The 24,875-nt window shown below is 44.8% G+C and overlaps 1 protein-coding gene across 2 annotated transcripts in view; it reads left to right on the forward strand.

The window, feature by feature from the left end:
* LOC106567646 (opioid-binding protein/cell adhesion molecule) overlaps positions 1-13,863 on the forward strand; it is a 613,793-nt gene extending 599,930 nt beyond the window's left edge. For both annotated transcript variants that reach the window (XM_082960288.1, XM_014137182.3), the window contains one exon: positions 9,185-13,863. In XM_082960288.1, the coding sequence (XP_082816414.1) occupies positions 9,185-9,291 (107 nt within the window). In that variant the 3' untranslated portion in view covers positions 9,292-13,863. The remainder of the gene's footprint in view (positions 1-9,184) is intronic.
* The last annotated feature ends 11,012 nt before the right edge of the window (positions 13,864-24,875 follow it).

The following is a 24,875-nucleotide window of genomic DNA, read 5'->3' on the forward strand; positions in this document are numbered from 1 at the left end:
TGTAATCTAAGGACCCCCCAAAAATACAGCTGTGCCATATAGATTGCTAAATAGTTGGGAAGAGATTTTCAATGTATCGATTCCATGGCACATGGTTTATGAACTGATACGCAAAACGATGCCGGATTCAAAACGTCAAATTGTTCTATGTAAATGATTATACATAATTCTTGCAACAAATAGAATGTTATATATATGGGGAATACAACCATCTCAGCTCTGCAGATTTTGCTGTGAAGAGACAGACTCATTAGATCACTGTGCATATGTAGCTTGTTTTTGGTCACAGGTCCAGGAATGGCTGAAGAATTGCAACATTTACCTGGAGCAAACTCTGCAGATAGCACGACTGGGTGATTTGAAAAGTCATAGTCAATCAATAAATAATATAATAATACTTTTAGCAATAATGTTTATATTTTATTTACAATCTGTAGAAACTATGAGAATAGAAAGGTTCAGAACTTTTGTGAAACATCACAGCACTGTTGAAAGATATATGGCAAATAGAAAACCAAAATGAATGGTGTTAAGAGATAGATGGGAGGGGTTGAGTGGAGAACTACTGTAAATATACTGTTTCCGTAAAAGGTATATAGGTTCAGAACTTTTGTGAAACAGCACAGTTAAAAATATATGAAAAATAGAACTGGATGGTCCTCAGAATTAGATGGGAGGGGTTGAGGGTAGCGGAAGGATAGAAGTAAAAACAAACAACATTTTACTATTGTAAAATAAATTGTGTCCATACAATGTATGTAGTATGTACAGTAGAAGCCTAAGTGTTGTTGTTCATTAGTTTACTCGAATTAGTGGAGGGGTGGTAGGGTTAGTGGAAAATAATAAAGGAAAATATTATTTGAAAATATGTGTATTTATGTAGAGTGGCTTATGAAAGTATTCACCCCCTTGGCATTTTTCCTATTTTGTTGCCTTACAACCTGGAATCAACATTTATTTTTGGGTGGGTTGTATCATTTGATTTACACAACATGCCTACCACTTTGAAGATGCTAAATGTTTTTATTGTGAAACAAACAAGAAATAAGACAAAAATACAGAAAACTGGACCATGCATAACTATTCATCCCCCCAAAGTCAATACTTTGTAGAGCCACCTTTTGCAGCAATTACAGCTGCAAGTCTCTTGGGGCATGTTTCTATAAGCTTGGCACATCTAGCCACTGGGATTTTTGCCCATTCTTCAAGGCAAAACTAGCAGTATGGTTAGGGTCATTGTCCTGCTGGAAGGTGAACATCTGTCCCAGTCTCAAATCTCTGGAAGACTGAAACAAGTGTCCCTCAAGAATTTCCCTGTATTTAGCGCCATACATCATTCCTTCAATTCAATTCCCAGTCCCTGTCGACGAAAAACATCCCCACAGCATGATGCTGCCACCACCATGCTTCACTGTGGGGATGGTGTTCTCGAGGTGTTGGGTTTGCTCCAGCGTTTTCCTTGATGGCCAAAAAGCTCAATTTTAGTCTCATCTGACCAGAGTACCTGTCACGGGCGGATAGAACAGTTTAAGGGTGAGTCAATCGCAGGAGACTGAGGTCCGTTGGAACAAACGTGATTTAATAAATCCAAAGGCAAAATCCATATAAGGCTAGGAGCACAACAGTCAAAAGACTAAAGGAAGCTCCGCTCAAAAAGGCAGACGGGGCGCAGCCCGGCAACCCTAATGCCTAGACAATAAGTAGTAAACCAACGACATAAAACCAACACCACCTCTACCACACGTAACAAAGAACAATCCCGCACGAATCCTAACTAAACACAGACAGACTAAATACCCCCCCACTAATGACAAACACGAAACAGGTGCAATCAAAAAACAGACATAACTAACAGACACTGAAACACAGATCGGTGGCAGCTAGTAGGCCGGCGACAACGACCGCCGAGCACCGCCCGACCGAGGAGAGGCGCCACCTTCTGTGGACGTTGTGACAGTACCCCTCCCCTGACGCGCGGGTCCCGCAGCGTGCCGACGCCGGCCTTGGGGACGACCTGGAGGGCGAGGCGCTGGGCGATCCGGGCGGAGGCTGTGGAAATTCCGCAACATGGCTGGATCCAGAATGTCCCTCGCCGGGACCCAGCACCTCTCCTCTGGACCGTACCCCTCCCAGTCCACGAGGTACTGCAGGCCCCCCACCCGACGTCGGGAGTCCAAGATGGCCTGGACTGTGTGCACCGGGGCCCCTCCGATGTCCAGGGGGGGCGGGGGGACCTCCCGCACCTCAGCGTCCTGCAGCGGACCAGCTACCACCGGCCTGAGGAGAGACGCATGAAACGAGGGGTTAATACGGTAATATGTAGGAAGTTGTAACCTATAACACACCTCGTTTATTCTCCTCAAGACTTTGAATGGCCCCACAAATCGCGGACCCAGATTCCGGCAGGGCAGGCGGAGGGGCAGGTTCCGGGTCGAGAGCCAGACTCCATCCCCTGGGTTAAACACAGGGGCCTCACTGCGGTGGCGGTCAGCGCTCTCCTTGTGTCGTTCTCCAGCCCTCTTTATACACTCCTGGACAGCATTCCAGGTCTCCCTAGAGCGCTGGACCCATTCCTCCACCGCAGGAGCCTCTGTCTGGCTCTGTTGCCATGGCACCAGGACCAGCTGATAACCCAACACGACCTGGAAGGGTGACAGGTTAGTAGAGGGGTGGCGCTGAGAGTTCTTGGCCATCTCGGCCCAGGGCACGAACCGCGCCCACTCCCCTGGCCCGTCCTGGCAATACGACCGCAGAAACCTGCCTACGTCCTGGTTAATGCGCTCTACCTGCCCATTACTCTCGGGGTGGAAACCCGAGGTCAGGCTGACCGAGACCCCCAGCCTCTCCATAAACGACCTCCACACCCTGGACGTAAACTAGGGACCCCGATCAGATACAATGTCCTCGGGCACCCTGTAGTGCCGGAAGACGTGGGTGAATAGGGCCTCCGTGGTCTGTAGGGCCGTAGGAAGACCGGGCAACGGAAGACCGGGCAACGAAAGCAGACGGCAGGACTTCGAGAACCGATCCACAACAACCAGGATCGTAGTATTCCCCTGAGATGGCGGGAGATCCGTAAGGAAATCCACCGAGAGGTGAGACCAAGGTCGCTGTGGAACGGGGAGGGGCTGTAATTTCCCTCGAGGCAGGTGCCTAGGAGCCTTGCACTGGGCGCACACCGAACAGGAAGAGACATAGTGTCTTACATCCTCAACCAAGGTGGGCCACCAGTACTTCCCCTTCAGGCCTCACACTGTCCGTTCCACCCCAGGGTGACCCGAGGAGGGTAGAGTGTGGGCCCATCGGATCAAGCGATCGCGAACACCCAGCGGAACGAACTTCAGACCCGCGGGACATTGAGGTGGAGTGGGTTCTGACCGACCCGCCCGCTCGATGTCCGCATCCACCTCCCATACCACCGGTGCCACTAGACAGGAAGTAGGGAGTATCGGAGTGGGATCGATGGTCCGCTTCTCGGTGTCGTAGAGACGTGACAGTGCGTCGGCCTTCCGGTTCCGAGATCCCGGAATGTACGAAAGGGTAAACTGAAACCTCATAAAGAACATGGCCCACCTGGCTTGACGAGGATTAAGTCTCCTCGCTGCCCGGATGTACTCCAGGTTACGGTGGTCGGTCCAGATGAGAAAAGGGTGACGTGCCCCCTCAAGCCAATGTCTCCACACTGTCAAAGCCTTGACCACGGCTAACAACTCCCTGTCCCCCACATCATAGTTGCGCTCCGCCGGGTTCAGCTTCTTAGAAAAGAATGCGCAGGGGCGGAGCTTCGGAGGAGCACCCGAACGCTGCGAAAGAACAGCTCCTATCCCAGCCTCAGACGCGTCCACCTCCACTATGAATGGCAAAGAGGGATCCGGATGTGCCAGCACCGGAGCGTCGGTAAACAGAACCTTCAGACGACGGAAGGCTCTGTCCGCCTCTGCCGACCACCGCAATCGCACCGGACCCCCCTTCATCAGTGAGGTAATGGGAGCTGCCACCTGACCAAAACCCCGGATAAACCTCCGGTACTAATTGGCGAACCCCAAGAACCGCTGCACCTCCTTCACCGTGGTAGGGGTCGGCCAATTATGCACAGCCGTAACGCGGTCATCTTCCATCACCACCCCTGTGGTGGAAATGCGATATCCCAGAAAAGAGACGGCTTGTTTGGAGAACTCACATGTCTCAGCCTTGACGTATAGGTTATGCTCCAGCAGCCTCCCAAGCACTTTACGCACCAGAGCCACATGCGCGGCGCGTGTGGCGGAGTAGATCAAGATGTCATCGATGTACACCACCACACCCTGTCCGAGCATGTCTCTGAGAACCTCGTCCACAAAGGATTGGAAGACGGTGGGGGCATTTTTTAACCCATACGGCATGACGAGGTACTCATAATGGCCAGATGTGGTACTAAATGCGGTTTTCCACTCGTCTCCATCTCGGATACGCACCAGGTTATACGCGCTCCTGAGATCTAGTTTGGTGAAGAAGCGCGCCCCGTGAAATGACTCCACGGCCGTAGCAATGAGAGGTAGTGGGTAACTGAACCCCACTGTGATAGAATTTAGACCTCTATAGTCAATGCACGGGCGCAGGCCTCCCTCCTTCTTCTTCACAAAAAAGAAACTCGAGGAGACGGGTGATTTAGATGGCCGAATGTATCCCTGTCTCAAGGACTCAGTGACGTATGTCTCCATAGCCACTGTCTCCTCCTGTGACAGAGGATACACGTGACTTTAAGGAAGGGCCGCGCCAGCCTGGAGGTTTATCACACAATCCCCCTGTCGATGGGGTGGTAATTGAGTCGCCTTCGTTTTACTGAAGGCGATAGCCAAATCGGCATATTCAGAGGGAATGTGTACAGCAGAGACTTGGTCTGGACGCTCCACCGTGGTTGCACCGATGGAAACTCCTATACACCTACCTGAGCACTCCCTCGACCACCCCTTAAGAGCCCTCTGCCCCCATGAAATCTGAGGGTTGTGAGAGGCTAGCCAGGGAAGTCCCAGCACCACCGGAAATGCCGGGGAATCAATAAGGAACAGGCTGATACGTTCCTCATGACCCCCCTGCGTCACCATGACCAGTGGCACTGTTACCTTACATTTACATTTAAGTCATTTAGCAGACGCTCTTATCCAGAGCGACTTACAAATTGGTGCATTCACCTTATGATATCCAGTGGAACAACCACTTTACAATAGTGCATCTAAATCTTTTAAGGAGGGGGGGGGGGGGGGGTTAGAAGGATTACTTGATCCTATCCTAGGTATTCCTTAAAGAGGTGGGGTTTCAGGTGTCTCCGGAAGGTGGTGATTGACTCCGCTGTCCTGGCGTCGTGAGGGAGCTTGTTCCACCATTGGAGTGCCAGAGCAGCGAACAGTTTTGACTGGGCTGAGCGGGAACTGTGCTTCCTCAGAGGTAGGGGGGCCAGCAGGCCAGAGGTGGATGAACGCAGTGCCCTTGTTTGGGTGTAGGGCCTGATCAGAGCCTGAAGGTATGGAGGTGCCGTTCCCTTCACAGCTCCGTAGGCAATCACCATGGTCTTGTAGCGGATGCGAGCTTCAACTGGAAGCCAGTGGAGAGAGCGGAGGACCGGGGTGACGTGAGAAAACTTGGGAAGGTTGAACACCAGACGGGCTGCGGCGTTCTGGATGAGTTGTAGGGGTTTAATGGCACAGGCAGGGAGCCCAGCCAACAGCGAGTTGCAGTAATCCAGACGGGAGATGACAAGTGCCTGGATTAGGACCTGCGCCGCTTCCTGTGTGAGGCAGGGTCGTACTCTGCGAATGTTGTAGAGCATGAACCTACATATGTTACATTATATGTTACTCCCTCACTTGGCCAGACCTTAGTGGTCGACTATCTAAAGCGTGCACGGAGAAGAGTTGGTCCAGTTTAACCAGGGGAATCCCTAACTTATCAGCAACCCTACGGTCCATAAAACTCCCAGCTGCGCCTGAATCGACTAGTGCCTTATACTGGGAGTGAGGGGAAAACTCAGGGAAAAAACAGAGACGTACATGTGGTCGACAGGGGGCTCTGGGTGTGGCTGGTGCTGACTCACCTGGGGGGGTCGATGTGGTGCTCTGCCTGCCATCTGAATTCCCGGGAGAACCTCTCCAGCACCGGTCCGCAGTGTCTCCTCTACGGCCACAGTGGGTGCAGGAGAGGCCCTCCCCTCCGGTCCTCCTAGCAGCAGTCCATCCTAGCTCCATGGGCGTTGGAGCAGGAGGGATGGGAGGTGGAATGAATAAGCCCCGATCGGAACGTCCCCAGGCAGCCAGCCTGATGGACAAATCAATCAACTGGTCCAGGGTGGTGGTATGGTCCCGGCGGACGTCCTCACGTAGACTACACCTGTAGTGGTCAATCAGGGCCCGCTCATTCCACCCCGATCCGGCGGCTAGAGTCCGGAACTCCAGGGCAAAGTCCTGAGCGCTCCTCGTCTCCTGCCTCAGATGAAATAATCGCTCGCCCGCCGCCTTGCCCTCCGGGGGATGATCGAATACCGCCCGGAAGCGGCGAGCGAACTCTGGGTAGTTGTCCTTAGCTGAGTCTGGGCCCTCCCAGACGGCGTTGGCCCATTCCAGAGCTCTACCCGTGAGGCACGAGACGAGGACGCTCACCCTCTCTTCATCGAGGGAGAGGGCCGGACGGTCGCCAGGTACAGGTCCAACTGGAGCAAAAACCCCTTGCACCCAGCGGCCGTCCCATCGAACTCCCTGGGAGCCATGATCCGGATCCCGCCTGTACTGGGTTCGGTGGGTGTCGGTAGGGGCGCAGGGTGATAACTTGGTCCTGGTGGGGGTGAAGGAGCGACTTGCTCCCAGCTCTCCAAACGGGTCAGCACCTGGTCCATGGCCGTGCCCAGTCGGTGGAGGAGGCTGGCATGTTGGGAGACTTGTTCCTCCATCGATGGTGTTTCGGTCCCTGCTGACTCCATATTGTGGTGCGGGATTCTGTCACGGGCGGATAGAACAGTTTAAGGGTGAGTCAAGCGCAGGAGACTGAGGTCCGTTGGAACAAACGTGATTTAATAAATCCAAGGGCAAAATCCATATAAGGCTGGGAGCACAACAGTCAAAAGACTAAAGGAAGCTCCGCTCAAAAAGGCAGACGGGGCGCAGCTCGGCAACCCTAATGCCTAGACAATAAGTAGTAAACCAACTACATAAAACCAACACCACCTCTACCACACGTAACAAAGAACAATCCCGCACGAATCCTAACTAAACACAGACAGACTAAATACCCCCCCACTAATGACAAACACGAAACAGGTGCAATCAAAAAACAGACATAACTAACAGACACTGAAACACAGATCGGTGGCAGCTAGTAGGCCGGCAACCGCCGAGCACCGCCCAACCGAGGAGAGGCGCCACCTTCTGTGGACGTTGTGACAGTACCTTCTTCCATATGTTTGGGGAGTCTCCCACATTCCTTTTGGCGAACACCAAACGTGTTTGCTTATTTTTTTCTTTAAGCAATGGCTTTTTTTCTGCCCACTCTCCCATAAAGCCCAGCTCTGTGGAGTGTACGGCTTAAAGTGGTCCTATGGACAAATACTCCAATCTCCGCTGTGGAGATTTGCAGCTCCTTCAGGGTTATCTTTGATCTCTTTATTGCCTCTCTGATTAATGCCCTCTTTGCCTGGTCCGTAGGTTTGGTGGGCGGCCCTCTCATGGCAGGTTTGTTGTGGTGCCATATTCTTTCCAATTTTTAATAATGGATTTAATGGTGCTCCATGGGATGTTCAATGTTTCTGATATTTTTTTATAACTCAACCCTGATCTGTACTTCTCCACAACTTTGTCCCTGACCTGTTTGGAGTGCTCCTTGGTCTTCATGTTGCCACTTGGTGGTGTCTCTTGCTTAGTGGTGTTGCAGACTCTGGGGCATTTCAGAACACATATACTGGGTCCCCCCACTTAAACATTCCATCAGCAGGAATCGGGATTGGAATATATATATATATATATATATATATATATATATATATATATATATATATATATACACTCTTTTACAATTGTTCTTCCCTTTTGATATTACAGAGTATTTTGTGTAGATAGTTGACAAATAAAATTATAATTAAATCCACATTAATCCCACTTTGTAACACAAGAAAATTTGGAAAAAGTCAAAGCGTGTGAATACTTTCTGAAGGCATTGTATCTATACCGGGTAATAAGAAACCAGAACTTAAAATAACAATAATATCCTCTTTTGAATTGGGTACCTAATAGATCTGGGTGAAAATACATTTGTGTTTGTTATTTAAATAATTTGGCCCAAATCAAGTATTTGAAATGTTTTTCAAATAATTTCCTATACATATCCTACTCTTTCAATGTATTTTCAAATACTTATTTCAAATATTATTTCCAAATACCTGGGTTAAATACATGGGAGTTTATTTGCGTCAATGTATTTGAGTATTTTCAAATACTTTCCAAGTGTATCTCCAAATACATTCCTATATTCAACTACTTGTCTTTTCAAATAAAAAAAACTTCTAAATAATTACTTCCAAACGTCTTTAAAAGTAATAGAAATACCCTAAATAGTATTTGAACCCAGGTCTGGTACCTAATGACACTAGCATCCGTTTGGCCCAGGGGGTAGTTTATTTTGTGCTGAGTGTCAATTACTCAGATAATTTTGCATGTGAGCAGCATTTGCTTGTGAGCTGCTCTGTTGCCATTTTTTTGAGTGCCTTCTTTCATATAATCTCTCTTTTTAGAGGGGTCAACCAATGTGTTATTGTTGACTTCATCTGTGTTAGAAAAGACAACCTCTGAAACCTTTGCATTACCGGCAGGTTTGTAATGAATCCACTTTAAAACCTAACACCCACAAAACTAATTATAAAAAAAAAATGTGATCAACACATGATAAAATACTAACCCGTAGATTAACAGTACTGATACCTGTAGGTGATGTTAGGGGAAAGGGGGATGTAGTTGTATATTGTTGTACTACCACACAAATTTGCGAGTATCGGTGAGACACACCTCTCCTTGAGCAGACAGTGAGTTAAGAGTGCTGGTGAGAAGGTATTAGAGCAGTGAATCACTTGTTTAGGCAAGAGAAAGGGCAAAACCAATCTTGAACGCCTCAAACTCATCCAAATGTTTTGTTCCCTCTCCTCCGCCCTCCACCTTCGCCATGACAGGACCCGGAGCAGTGCAGGATGGGAACAGCGGCTCGATGGGGACACACGTACACACCTACACCTGTCTACTTCTGGTCACCCTCCTTCCGTTTCTGCTCAGGTTTTGATGCAGTAGGCTTTCTGGAATCCGAGGGCAAGGTTGCATGTTTTGTGTGTTTTCTCTCACCTGAAACCACAAACGTGATGCACAGAGTGCTTGGGCTACCCTACTACATCATGTCGAACCGCTAAAAAGTATTATGTAACATATGCTTTTTTTAAATTCATTTTAGTTGAGTTTTAAGGACATAACAAATAGCTTTTTTTTGTTTTGATTTGTTTAGTTTTGTCTCCCATTATGATATGATTCTTAAATGTTTATTCATGTGGGTCTTAAAAATAGACCTGTCCGATGTGGTTTGTCTGTTATTTACATTTCATTTATCTCAATTTCCCCCGACTGACAGTCATCTTAGCCCCAAGAGTCTTAGCGCCAAGAGTTAAATGTATGAGGTGAACTTAACACCTCAAACACAGGCAAGGAACAGAAGGACTGAAATCCCTCTAGGGTCTAAAAGCCTGTAATCATGTTTGTTTTTGCTGTAATTATTTCGAATTCTGATACATTGACAAACCACAACGGTTAAGAAGAAATGGAATTTCGACAAATGTTCTAATTCCTCTCGTCATTGTAAATTGTGATCTTTTCAGTTGTTTGTGCTATGCTATTTTTTGGTTTTTAACACATATATTGAAAGGGGTAAATAAAATATAAAAGTTGTATTTATTTGTGCAAAGACCATGTTTATCTTCCCTTTGAACTGGCACAAGTCTATACAAGGTGGTTTGAAGAATAATTACTTAACTAGTTATGAATGGAAAGGGAGTTTATTTCCATTTTTGTAGACATATAACTTCAACTAATGTAATCACTTGCAAAGTTTATTAATGTCTCTACAGCTGGTGTTACCTTAAGGTACTTTGTAAGTTATACTGTATTTACAATGGTCACTTGCACACTTTGGGGTCAATTCTGAAGTGTTCCCATCTAAACTAACCAGTGCTGGTAGCTAAGGAGTAAGATCGTGTCCAATAGCAACTCTATGGATCCCTCTAAGTGCAAATCCTAACTTCCACTTCAGTCACTTAGTGATGCATTGATGTCAGTGGGAGACTAAGTGAAAATTGGACTGAAGTGGAAGTTAGGATCCACCTCTGAAGGTTCTCAGCTGTTAATATCAGTATTTTTGTATGGTCATTGTTTTGAGTTTGTTCCAAAATACTCTCTCATAACCAATAACTATTAACTGTTTGGTTGTGTTGAACCGGTACGTTTTGATTGGAAATTCAAATAGATTGCTTATATTGTCTCCCAATAGAGTGCAGATACATTAAAATATTATCATACAGAGTTAAATAATCAGGGTTGAGTTTGGATTGATTTGAAATCGGGTATATCTTCTAGTCGACGTCTCTGTGACACTCAGGAGCTACAATAAAACGTTCTATAACCATCCACTTAATTTTACGCAATTAGATTTTGTTTAACATTCAAGCACAAACCATGCTTTATGAAATCACTGAACAAAAATATCAACGCAACATGTAAAGTGTTGGTTCCATGTTTCATGAGCTGAAATACAAGATCCCGGAAAGGTTCCATACGCACAAAAAGCTTATTTCTTTCAAATTAGGTGCACAAATTTGTTTACATCCCTGTTAGTGGGCATTTCTCATTTGCCAAGATAATCCATCCACCTGACAGGTGTGACATATCAAGAAGCTAATTAAACAGCATGATCATTACACAGGTGCTCCTTGTGCTGTGGACAATTAAAGGCCACTCTAAAATTTGCAGTTTTGTCACACAACACAATGCCACAGATGTCTCAAGTTTTGAGGGAGTGTGCAATTGGCATACTGACTGCAGGAATGTCCACCAGAGCTGTTGCCAGATCATTTGTTAATTTCTCTACCATAAGCTGCCTCCAACATTGTTTTAGAGAATTTGGCAGTACGTCCAACCGGTTTCAAAACCGCAGACCACGTGTATGGCGTTGTGTGGGCGAGCAGTTTCCTAATGTCAAAGTTGTGAACAGAGTGCCCCATGGTGGCGGTGGGGTTATGGTATGGGTAGGCATAAGCTACGGACAACGGACAAAATTCCATTTTATCTACGACAATTTGAATGCATAGAGATACCACGATGAGATCCTGAGGCCCATTGTCGTGCCATGCACAGCCCCATGTCACAAGGATCTGTGCACAATTCATGGATGCTGGAAATGTCCCAGTTCTTCCATGGCCTGCATACTCACCAGACATGTCACCCACTTAGCATATTTGGGATGCTCTGGATTGACGTGTACGACAGTGTGTTCCAGTTCCTGCTAATATCCAGAAACTTTGCACAGCCATTGAAGAGGAGTGGGACAACATTTCACAGGTCACAGTCAACAGCCTGATCAACTCTGTGCGAAGATGTGTTGTGCTGCATGAGACAAATGGTGGTCACACCAGATACTAACTGGTTTTCTGATCCACACCCCTACCTTTTTTTTAAGATATCTGTGACAAACAGTTGCATATCTGTATTCCCAGTCATGTGAAATCCATAGATTAGGGCTCTATACATTTATTTCAATTGACTGATTTCCTTATATGAACAGTAGCTCAGTCCAATCTTTGAAATTGTTTCATGTTGCATTTATATTTTTGTTCAGTATACAATGATTTTGCAGTTTTCTGTGCAGTGCATCAACTCTTTTTCCCAGTTTATAAACTACATAGCAGGTTCCCTTCTCCATGCTAATTTTTTTTACTTTATTAAAATATCTGTGCCCATATTCACAAAGTGTCTCAGAGAAGGAGTGATAATCTGGGGTCAGTTTTGCCTTCAAAATGAATGTGTTGACATGTACAGGGGGGAATTAATCCTAGATCAGCACTCATACTCTGAGACTCTTTATGATTGCTGACCATGGTCTTGATTTATTTCAGTCTGTCCTCTAAACACCATGTTTTTCAATAGATACATGTGCTGTAATGTAAATGTAAGCAAGACCAACGTTCAGAGTAGCGTTGACAGATGTAATAAGGGATGGATTACACGCAATGAAAAGGGATATATTTGCTGTGGTATTGCTATTCCACAGTTCTCTGACAGGACATTGCAGAAACACCTGAATGTTCATCTCTCATCGCTGCCTCCTAAATGATTAATTCCTGTGTTGGTTTTAACGTTGCCTATATCAGACAAAGCACTTGTGGAGCTCATGACAAACAAATCCTAATTCAGAGGTCTTAAAGGTAGACTCAACATTATGACATCATCATGAACAGCGGGGAAACTTCCTGCTTTCTCCCAGAAATCAACAACAAAATCTAATCTGCCAGGACTGCCAGTATTGGCTCTTCCTTAAGTGGGAATGCCTCAAGGAAGGGCACAAATTAGGAGTCTGTTTTGTCAGTCTTCTGTTGTTGATGTCAGCACGCGTGTACGATGAAGTCTGACTTTAATATTGTATTCACAAATGTGGAGAAAGGGACACATTTTGATGTTACAAAATATTTTACTTTTTAATGTTTCAAACCTGTGGTGCTGCCATCAAAATAGGCCATATTACAGCAGATATATGGGTGCATTTATCACACATTTCAAATGGGCTATGTCTGTGTGAGGGTTGCATTGATTTGATAATGATAAGAAATATACATCACTGTAATTTATGATTCACAAGGCATCGGCATTATTGTAAATTATTCTTGAACTTGGATTTCATTTGAATACATTGTTCCATATGGCAGAACACTTAGCTAATAAAGTGAGATAGCGCACCTATTATCCACTCCACACCGGCATAATTGTTTGAACCCCAAATCCATTTAGAAATAAATACCACATGAGTATTACCCTAGTAAAAAAGGTATTCAGACCTCAATGGGATAAATAAAGGTTAAATAAGTACCACACAATTAGTAAAGTGTTCTACTGTGGTAAATGTACTGATAAAACAGATCCCAATGTCTGTTGAAAGATAAGCTCATTCTAGTGACTGAAACTATATAATATGGGCTCAATGAAGGCCATGCTAAGGGTAGATTCAATAAAAGTTGTATTACTTTTTTTGTAGTTGTTTTAAAACATATGTACAGAAAGCAACATCTGGGGCTTCTGAGAAGTCCACGGTATAACCATTGCAGAAACTTATTTCCAATTATTATTTTTGACTGAGCTTATATTGGACCTACCCTATAGTATAGTGTTGTTTGTGACGTGACATTTAAGTATGCATTGGAGTTTGGTATAATTTATTTTTGAATAGGGACTTTAGAAATAGCAGTGAATTGAAACAAAATTGTAGACATTTGCGGCATACGGATGCACTTTCATCTCAGTTATCAAGAGAAATGTCTTTGTTGGTGCCTGACCAAATCTCATGATCAACATAATGTGTATCTCTGGTGACTGGCACACACACATTCCCTCTACCCCAATACAAGACAGTCAAGTCATTCACCCGACAAAAGTCAGTCAATGTCGTCCCTTTATTCTGGTTGATTCCACAGTGAATGGAAAATTACATTCTATTTGACTCCCTGTAATGTAAAAGATTGTTGGTTCATATGTATTTTCTTGTTGAAGACTGTGTGTTCATATTTCAAACTGACAATAATAATAAAAAAGGATCTTAAATGCCCCATGCTTTGACCATCTTTGTTTGATTGCGCACATTGCTATGCTTTGGAATTGCAAGTCAATCATTCATGTGTGTTTCCTTCATTGGGTAATTGAACTAACCTGGTGTCTCCAGTTACTGTGTTGCTCCATATTGTCAGCCATACAGTACCTGTCTAGGACCCACATGACAGACCTGCATATTTTGTATTTTTCTGTTTGGGAGCCATCTCCAATCTGCTAACCTGCATTAGGTAAATCAATCACCTTTCACGCCAGGTGTCTGCCAGAAGGTGGAGAGAGTAGGCAGGGCAAATCCGTTTTTGTGATTTCTGGTATATCATCAAAATAAATAAATCACAGCATGTTTTTGGACTCATTCAGCAGTTTTTACCAGATTAAGTACAATACCATTGGAAATAATGTTGAAAGTTCAAATGATGTTCCTAAATAGCCAAATGTAAAAACAGTTTTAATGTGTCCAAATCAATAACTAATATGCAGAAACAGTTCATGCTATATTGAAAACCTAAACATAAAATGTACTATCTACACATAATGTACATGTGCAACAACAGTAATCATATTACTTGTATAATTTTTATAATGAGCACCCTATAAACTGCACACGTACCAAAAACCCTATTGTTTTGACAAATGGCAATAAATCACTCATATTGATTAGGGAGGAAATCAGGTTGTATACGCTGTTGAAACTACCGCAACTCAAAAAACACTTGGAAACTGGAGATATTTTGACATTATTGGTTAGAGGAAAACCTGCATTAGACTGTCAGCTAAATTTTATAATGTTGCATTTTGATATGTGGATCACCAACAAAGAGAAATGTAACACTGTCTTGTCAATCACTCAAATATCGATTATCAGGTTGAAATCAATAGCGCAAGCGGGGGGAAATGAGGTTGCAGGTCCTGTTAAAACTAACACAGCTCAAAAAACACATGGAATCTGGGAATAATGTGTACATCACTGGTTAGAGGACAACTTGCAGAAGACACCTAGCTCAATTTGTGTTGCATTTCGATTCAAGTGGGTCGCCAAAAATCATTTTTTATATATCCTGAAAACTTGATTGCTGACATGCAAGACATTTTGGGACTAAATCAACAATGGACTAATGAAACTAATTTTCATTTAAGTGATAGTTTGACTCTCAAATCATTGTATTGGTGTGCGACCATCGACTTTTATACAGAGTGGCCCGGATTTTCTGTGCCAGTTGACCTTAAAAATAATTGCGTTGTAAGTCCTACAACACACAGGCGCGTATAAAAAAAATCTACGGTAACAAACCAAATATATTAATATGTTTAAAGCGATCAAATGAATGTATTTGGGATGACTGTTAACTTTTATTTAAAAAAACACCAATCTGAAAGAAAAAGTAATTCCACTAAATGTTGTGCTTTTATGAAAATGGGAGATTGTGTAATGTAATAACAAAAACTGTCGACATTGGGGAAATTTGGGACAAACTCTACTTTTTGTTCACAAATATTTTTCATAATATTTACAACATTTGAAGTAAATATTTTGATAGATCAAAGTATCAGCTATCACAAAATGTATGCAACTAATTGGATTTATCCTCTACGGCATCGGTGTCCCTATACCGGGGTGGTTGAGCTAACATGCACTAATGTGATTAGCATGACGTTGTAAATAACAGCAAACTTTCCAGGACATAGACATGTCTTATATGGGCAGAAAGCTAAAAGTCTTGTTAATCCAACTGCACTTTCCAATTTACAGTAGCAGTGGAAAAAATATCATGCTATTGTTTGAGGAGAGTGCACAACAACCAAAAGCTTTTATCACGGCAACTGGTTTGATACATTCACCTCTGAAGGTAAATAATATACTTACATTCAGAAATTTTGCTCCGATTTGTCATCCTGTGGGTACCAGAGATAAAATGTAGCATAGTTTTGTTTGATAAAATACATTTTTATATTCAAATGTAGGAACTGGGTTCTACAGTTTGAACCCCTGCTGTCTCTGGCCCCACACCCAACCTGCCCGGCCATCTAGATGTGTGAAAGGTAGTGTATAAGCTAATGATCCATCATGTATGACATTCCTGGGAGTTGGGTTGAGGTCGGGTGATTGCGGAGGCCAGGTGATCTGATACATCACTTGAATTCTAAATAAATCACAGACAGTGTCACCAACAAAGCACCCCCACACCATCACACCTCCTCCTCCATGGGAACCATACATGCGGAGAGGCTGGTAACTCTTATTAATAAACTTATGCTCTGCAGCAGAGGTAACTCTGAGGCTTCCTTTCCTCTGTGGCGGCCCTCATGAGAGCCAGTTTCGTCATAGCGCTTGATAGTTTTTGCGACTGCACTTGAAGAAACTTTGAAAGTTCTTGAAATTTTTCGGATTGACTGACCTTCATGTTTTAAAGTAATGATGGACTCTCGTTTCTCTTTGCTTTTTTGAGCTGTTCTTGCCATAATATGGACTTGGTCTTTTATCAAATAGGGCTATCTTCTCTATACCACCCTACCTTGTCACAACACAACTGATTAGCTCAAACACATTAAGAAGGAAAGAAATTCCACAAATTAACGTTAACAAGGCACACCTGTTATTACTTGAAATGTATTCCATGTGACTACCTCATTAAGCTGGTTGAGAGAATGCCAAGAGTGTGCAAAGCTGTCATCAAGGCAAAGGTTGGCTATTTTGAAGAATCTCAAATATAAAATATATTTTGATTTGTTTAACACTTTTTTGGTCACTACATGATTCCATATGTGTTATTTCATAGTTGTGATGTCTTCACTATTATTCTGCAATGTAGAAAATAGTAAAAATAAAGATAAGCTGTCACGGCTGTCTGAAGGATTGGACCAAAATGCAGCGTGTTCGTAATTCCACATATTTATTTATTCCGTGAAACTAAATGCAATACATAAATACTTGAAATACAAAAAACAACAAACCGTGACGCAGAGCTGGCAAACACTACTCAAAAATGAATCACCCACAAATACAGGTGGGACAAACATCTACATAAATATGACCTCCAATTAGAGGTAACGAGGATCAGCTGCCTCCAATTGGAGATCAACCCAAACAACCTCAACATAGAAATACAAAACTAGAAACTGAACATAGAAATACAAAAACAGACAAACACCCCCTGTCATGCCCTGACCTACTCTACCATAGAAAATAACAACTTACTATAGTCAGGACGTGACATCACCCCCCCCCCCCAAAAGGTGCGGACTCCGACTACACCTCCGAGCTGAGGCTGAGGCTCCAAGCTGAGGAGCGTCGCTGGAGGCTCCGGACTAGGGATGCGCACTGAAGGACTGGCATAGGTGGCGCCAGACTGGTAACACGCACCTCAGGTCGAGTGCGGGGAGCAGGAACAGGACACCCCGGACTGGGCAGGCGCACTGGAGGCCTGATGCGTGGAGCTGGCATAGGAAGCGCCAGACTAGTAACACGCACCTCAGGGCGAGTGCGAGGAGGAGGCACAGGACGTACTGGGCTCCAGAGGCGCACCGGAGGTCTGGAGCTTAGGGTTGGCACACCCCGTCCTGGCTGGATGGTTATTTGAGCCCAGCAAGGGCGGAGCGCCGGCACAGGACGAACTAGGCTGTGCTGGTGAACGGGGGGTACCGTGCATAGAGCAGGCGCAGGATAACCTGGACCGAAGAGACGCACTGGAGACCAGATACGCTGAGCCGACGCACTTCTTCCTGGCTGATGGCCAACTCTAGCACGGCAACGGTGAGGAGCTTGCACCGAGCGCACCTGGCTGTGAGTGCGCACTGGCGTCACAGTGCGCCTCACCGCATAACACGGTGCTTGCTCAGTCAGGACGTGACAAAAACCCGGCAAAAGAATAGGTGTGTCAAAACTTTTGAATGGTACTGTATATATATCTTTTTCCAAACCAGATAGAAACATACACATACGAACATCAATTTACAGATGGACACAAACAACGACTGCAGTGGCTTGCGAAAGTATTTACCCCCTTGGAAGTTTTCCTATTTTGCTGCCTTACAACCTGGAATTAAAATAGATTCTTTGGAGGTTTGTATCATTTGATTTACACAACATGCGTACCACTTTGAAGATGCTAAATATTTTTTATTGTGAAACAAACAAGAAATAAGACAAAAATACAGAAAACTTGAGCATGCATAACTATTCACCCCCCCCCCCCCCCTTTTGGAGCAATTACAGCTGTAAATCTCTTGGGGTATGTCTCTATAAGCTTGGCACATCTAGCCACTGCTCCAGCTCCTTCAAGTTGGATGGGTTCCGCTGGTGTAGAGCAATCTTTAAGTCATACCACAGATTCTCAATTGGATTGAAGTCTGGGCTTTGACTAGGTCATTATCAAGACATGTAAATGTTTCCCTTAAACCACACGAGTGTTGCTTTAGTAGTATGCTTAGGGTCATTGTCCTGCTGGAAGGTGAACATCCGTCCCAGTCTCAAATTTCTGGAAGACTGAAACAAGTTTCCCTCAAGAATTTCCCTATATTTAGCGCCATCCATCATTCCTTCAATTCTGACCAGTTTCCCAGTCCCTGCCGATGAAAAACATCCCCACAGCATGATGCTGCCACCACCATGCTTCACTGCGGGGATTGCTTAACGTGTTTGCTTATTTTTTTCTTTAAGCAATGGCTTTTTTCTGACCACTCTCCCATAAAGCCCAGCTCTGTGGAGTGTACGGCTTAAAGTGGTCCTATGGACAGATACTCCAATCTCCGCTGTAGAGCTTTGCAGCTCCTTCAGTGGTCTCTTTGTTGCCTCTCTGATTAATGCCCTCCTTGCCTGGTCCGTAAATGTTGGTAGGCAGCCCTCTCATGACAGGTTTGTTGTGGTGCCATATTCTTTCCATTTTTTAATAATGGATTTAATGGTGCTCTGTGGGATGTTCAAAGTTTCGGATATTTTTTTATAACCCAACCCTGATCTGTACTTCTCCACATCTTTGTCCCTGACCTGTTTGGAGAGCTCCTTGGTCTTCATGGTGCTGCTTGTTTGGTGGTGCCCCTTGCTTAGTGGTGTTGCAGAATCTGGGGCCTTTCAGAACAGGTGTATATATACTGAGATCATGTGACAGATCATGTGACACTTAGATTGCACACAGGTGGACTTTATTTAACTAATTATGTGACTTCTGAAGGTAATTGGTTGCACCAGATATTATTTAGGGGATTCAAAGCAAAGGGGATGAATACATATGTATGCACCACTTTTCCGTTTTTAATTCTTTTTAGCTTTTTTAAACAAGTCATTTTGTTCATTTCACTTCACCAATTTGGACTATTTTGTGTATGTCCATTACATGAAATCCAAATAAAAATCAATTTACATTACAGGTTGTAATGCAACAAAATAGGAAAAACGCCAAGGGGATGAATACTTTTGCAAGGCACTGTACATCTCATCTGCCTAGACCCACCTGCTCACACCCCCATCCCTAGTGCCTGCATTATTGTTTACCATTATGTCTTTGTACCAATTTGCTTTTCTCGGTTGCCTATGCTATTTCAATATTTAAATAATAAATGTAGCATTCCCAGAAAGCATGGATTATTGAGTCATTGTTAGTTTTACACTTAAGACATGACTCTGCCGTTGTGTTGTAGAATTTGTGAATTGTGTCTATTGTATAATAAATTCGATACATTTGTTTATACTGGATTAAGCCTACTTTTTCATGAACTGTAACTTCGTTAGTTATGCCCCAACTTTCCTTTCATCTTATGCTAACATCGATTCTTTTAAATTTTCGTTCCAATAGTTTATATTTTTTTTCTAAGAGATTGTCAGTTGGATATGCTCTTTGCACGATATTATCTTACCTATCATATGAACATCCTTTTCTGATTCAAATAAGATTCCCTCAAGATTGCTCTGATTCCCAAAAGATTTCAAATAAAAATGTTGTAATATGTACTGTAACTTTTAAGTTGCATGTATTTGAAAAAAAATCTACATTGATCAGTCCAAAATTGCTTTTTAATTATGTAATGGAAATACATTTATTTCCTGTTAGCAACTACTTTACGGTTTCTATGCCTTTAATTTTCCTTGTGGACCAATTTATCGGTGAATTCTGAAAAGCTATCCAAGGATTGTTCCATAAGGTTGTGTTTTTATGGGATTGATATTGGTTCTTGTAGAATACATTTAATTTTCTTCTATATTGTTATAGTGTTCTTAACTAGAAAGTTGTTAATGTTCTTAGCTTTGTCCTTTGAAAATATTCTGGTGATGAGCATGCGCGTCTTCAATATGTACCCATTGTATCTCTTTAGTGCATTTAACTATGCAGTGCATTTTGTTACATTACAGCCTTATTTTAGAATGGATGAAATGTTTTTTCCCCATCATCAATCTACACACAATGCCACATAATGAAAAAGCAAAAACAGGTTTTAGAAATGTTTGTAGATTTATTACAAATAAAAACTGATATCACATTTACATAACTATTCAGTCCCTTTACTCAGTACTTCATTGAAGCACCTTTGGCAGCGATTACACCCTCAAGTTTTCTTGGGTGTGATGCTACAAGCTTGGCACACCTGTATTTGGGGAGTTTGTCACATTCTTCTCTGCAGATCCTCTCAAGCTCTGTCAGGTTGAATGGGGAGCATTGCTGCACATCTATTTTCAGGTCTCTCCAGAGATGGTTGATCGGGTTCAAGGACATTCAGAGACCACTCCTGCGCTGTCTTGGCTGTGTGCTTTGGGTTGTTGTCTTGTTGGAAGGTGAACCTTTGCCCCAGTCTGAGGTCCTGAGCACTCTGGAGCAGGTTTTCATCAAGGATCTCTCTGTACTTTGCTCCCTTCATCTTTCCCTCGATCCTGACTAGTCTTCCAGTCCCTGCCGCTGAAAAACATTCCCCAGCATGATACTGCCTCCACCACTCTTCACTGTTGATAATCAGGCCAAAGAGTTCAATCTTGGTTTCATCAGACCCGAGAATCTTGTTTCTCATGGTCTGGGAGTCCTTTAGGTCCATTTTGGCAAACTCCAAGCAGGCTGTCATGTGTCTTTAACTGAGGAGAGGACTCGGTTTGGCCACTCTACCATAAAGGTTTGGTGGAGTGCAGGAGTGCAGCAGAGATGTTTGTTCTTCTGGAAGGTTCTTCCATCTCTACAGAGAAACTTTGGAGCTATGTCAGAGTGACCATCGGCCCTTCTTCACCTATTGCTCAGTTTAGAAGAGTCTTAGTGATTTCAAACTTCTTGGGGACCTTCAATGCTGCAGACATTTTTTGGTACCCTTCCCCAGATCTGTGCCTCGACACAATCCTGTCACAATTCTTTCGACCTAATAGCTTGGTTTTTGCTCTGACATGCACTGTCAACTGTGGGACATTATATACACTGGTGTGTGCCTTTCCAAATCATGTCCAATCAATTTAATTTACCACAGGTGTTCTCCAATCAAGTTGTAGAAACATCTCAAGGATGATCAATGGAAACAGGATGCACCTGAGTTCAATTTTGAGTCTCATAGCAAAGGGTCTGAATAGTTATGTAAATAAGGTATTTCTGTTTAAAAACCTGTTTTCACTTTGTCATTATGGAGTATTGTGTGTAGATTGATGAAGAACATTTTTATTTAAAACATTTTAGAATAAGGCTGGAACATAACAAAATGTGGAAAAAGTCAAGGGGTCTGAATACTTTCCGAATGGACTATACATTGGAGAAAGACTGCCATTTAAGTACTGTGGTCAGTTTGTGTTAACTTATAAACTAAATTAAAGTCTAGTGGCTGGTGGGGGTCTGCTTCGGGAGAGTGGGTCCATCGGGAGACTGAAATGGGATGAGTGGAGGCCCCACTCTCACCTCAGAGAAGTGTCTGATGCCCTCCCAGTCACCCCATCCCAATCCCCCGGATAAAGCCCCTCGCCATTCTCCCCAATAACCACCATTGAATCTTAGTTATAATGACAAACAAGGAATAATAATAATTCGACATCCTTTCCTAATCTCTCCAGAACTCTTATTAATTTTTCAGCGGGTTTGCAAGTCACAAATAAATAAATACAATTACACTGTAATATAATGAAGTCCTTCTCTCTCTCTCTCCCAAACCAAATCCATCCCTCTCCACCACACTCTCACAGTTCCCACCCCTTTACCCCACCCAAGTCAAGCTTATCACCAACTCCCATCCTTGCCCTCTCTTACCCACCCTTGACAAGTGTTTCCCAACCTCCCATCTTTTCCCCCTCCCTTCTTCTCAGTCACATTTACACCCTTCTATACATCTACTAACTCATCTATTCTTATTCATTCATACACAACATATACCTATGCCTCTGCACACCCATTCTCTCCTGCCCTCCTACACATATTCATATTCAACCTCCTTCACTCTCTCATTCATATGCACAGACTCATACACAAACATACACCCACTCACAACCTCTCGCCCACACACACACACATCCATAGAACAATTATTGACAATTATTGACATACATGCTATATTTCTCCTTTTATATTGTCTTTTCACTGTCCATGTATCTCATTGCAATAGAGTAATTGCATCATTACTTCCTAGAGGAGAACAGTTACTTGGGGAGAATAAAGTCTAGATTGTATTGTTGAGAGGGGGAAAGAATATTGTCTCAACTTACGATAAACTGGTCTTGGGCATCACTGTATGTAGCCAAGTGTGCTTATCACTTTTTTCTGCTTCTTCCTCTCCTCAGGTCATTGGGCTCTTTTTCAACTGGAAAGGTTTCCTGCAGCCTGTTCAGGGCTACATCGGCGCTTGTGAACTCCATCCTCTGTGTTCCCTTCCATACTGTAACGGTTGTTGCAAGGAGAGGACCAAGGTGCAGCGTGGTACGTGTTCATGATGGTATTTATTAAAACTGAACACTGAATCAAAAACAAAGAGGAACAAAACGCAACAGCTCTGTCAGGCGAAAAACACAAGACAGAAAATAACTACCCACAAAAACCCTGTGGGAAAAAGGCTACCTAAGTATGGCTCCCAATCAGAGACAATTGAGAGCCATACCCGGTCCAAAAAAAAACTGATTGAGAGCCATACCCGGCCAAAACAAAGAAATACACAAAACATAGAAAACGGAAAATAGAATGCCCACCCTAGTCACACCCTGGCCTAACCAAAATAGAGAACAAAACCCTCTCTATGGCCAGGGCGTGACAGTACCCCCCCCAAAGGTGCATACTCCGGCCGCAAAACCTGACTCGAAAGGGGAGGGTCCGGGTGGGCCTTCCTTACGGCGGCGGCTCTGGTGCGGGACGTGGACCCCGCTCCACCTTCGGCTTGGCCCACTTAGGTGGCGCCTCTGGAGTGGGGACCCTCGCCGCCGATCCCGGACTGGGGACACTCGCAGCGGGCCCCGGACAGGCGGGCGACTCTGGCAGCTCCGGACTGGAGGGCGACTCTGGCAGCTCCGGACTGGCGGGCGACTCTGGCAGTTCCGGACTGGCGGGCGACTCTGGCAGCTCCGGACTGGCGGGCGACTCTGGCAGCTTCGGACAGGCGGGCGACTCTGGCAGCTCCGGACAGGCGGGCGACTCTGGCAGCTCCGGACAGGCGGGTGACTCTGGCAGCTCCGGACAGGAGTCAGGCACAGGACTCACCAGGCTGGGGAGACATGCAGGAGGCCTGGCTCTGGGAGCAGGCACAGGATTCACCAGGCTGGGGAGACTTGCAGGAGGCCTGGCTCTGGGAGCAGGCACAGGATAGACCGGGTCCTGGAGACGCACTGGAGGTCTGGAGCGCACGGCCTGCACAACCCGTCCTGGCTGAGTTGTCACTGTAGCCCAGCACGGGCGGAGCGCGGGCACAGGACGAACCCAGCGCCCCGGAGACCCAGTCTGCAGAGCCGGCGCAGGATACCCTGGGCCGAAACGACGCACTGGAGACCAGACGCGCTGAGCTTGCACAATCCGCCCTGGCTGGATGCCCACTCTCCCATGGCACTTGCGGGGGGCTGGCCTATAGCACACCGGGCTATGAGTGTGTACTGGAGACACTGTGCGCTTCACCGCATAACACGGTGCCTGACCAGTACCACGCTGCCTCCGGTAAGCACGGGGAGTTGGCTCAGTTCTATTGTCAGACTCCGCCAATCTCCCCGTGTGCCCCCCCAAAAAATGTTTTGGAGGCTGCCTCTCGGGCTTCTTTGCCAGCCGTGTGCCAGCATAGTGTTCGCTCCACTCTCCTGCTGCCTCCACTCTCCTGGCTGCCTCCACCTGTTCCCAGGTGGAGGCTGGAAGGCAATCCCTTCCAGCCAGGATCTCCTCCCATGTGTAGGATCCCTTGCCGTCCAGGATATCCTCCCATGTCCAGGAGTCCTTCTTACCATGCTGCTTGATCCATTTGTGGTGGGTAGGTCTGTAACGGTTGTTGCAAGGAGAGGACCAAGGTGCAGCGTGGTACATGTTCATGATGGTATTTATTAAAACTGAACACTGAATCAAAAACAAAGAGGAACAAAACGCAACAGCTCTGTCAGGCGAAAAACACAAGACAGAAAACAATTACCCACAAAAACCCTGTGGGAAAAGGGCTACCTAAGTATGGCTCCCAATCAGAGACAACGATAGACAGCTGTTCCTGATTGAGAGCCATACCCGGCCAAAACAAAGAAATACACAAAACATAGAAAACGGAACATAGAATGCCCACCCTAGTCACATCCTGGCCTAACCAAAATAGAGAACAAAACCCTCTCTATAGCCAGGGCGTGACACATAACGACAGCACTGCCGGGAATCAGAGTTGAGATTTGATTCCTTTTTCCTCCATTGACTATGCGATCATAATGAATTGCTCACGTTTTTTTCCTCAGTTTAGCAGAAAAGTCTTGGACGAATCAAATGGACTGGCGATGGATTTTGACTTTGGTCTGATAGTTCCACAGCTTAAAGATTACCATGTGAGGTTATTTAGCGTTCTTCTGTTTCACGCCGATGCGATGGCATCGCTCCAGATCCTCCGGTGATACATCCATGC

This window comes from Salmo salar, chromosome 13 (assembly GCF_965601325.2).
Source record: "Salmo salar chromosome 13, fSalSal1, whole genome shotgun sequence".
Classification (NCBI taxonomy): Eukaryota; Metazoa; Chordata; class Actinopteri; order Salmoniformes; family Salmonidae; genus Salmo; species Salmo salar.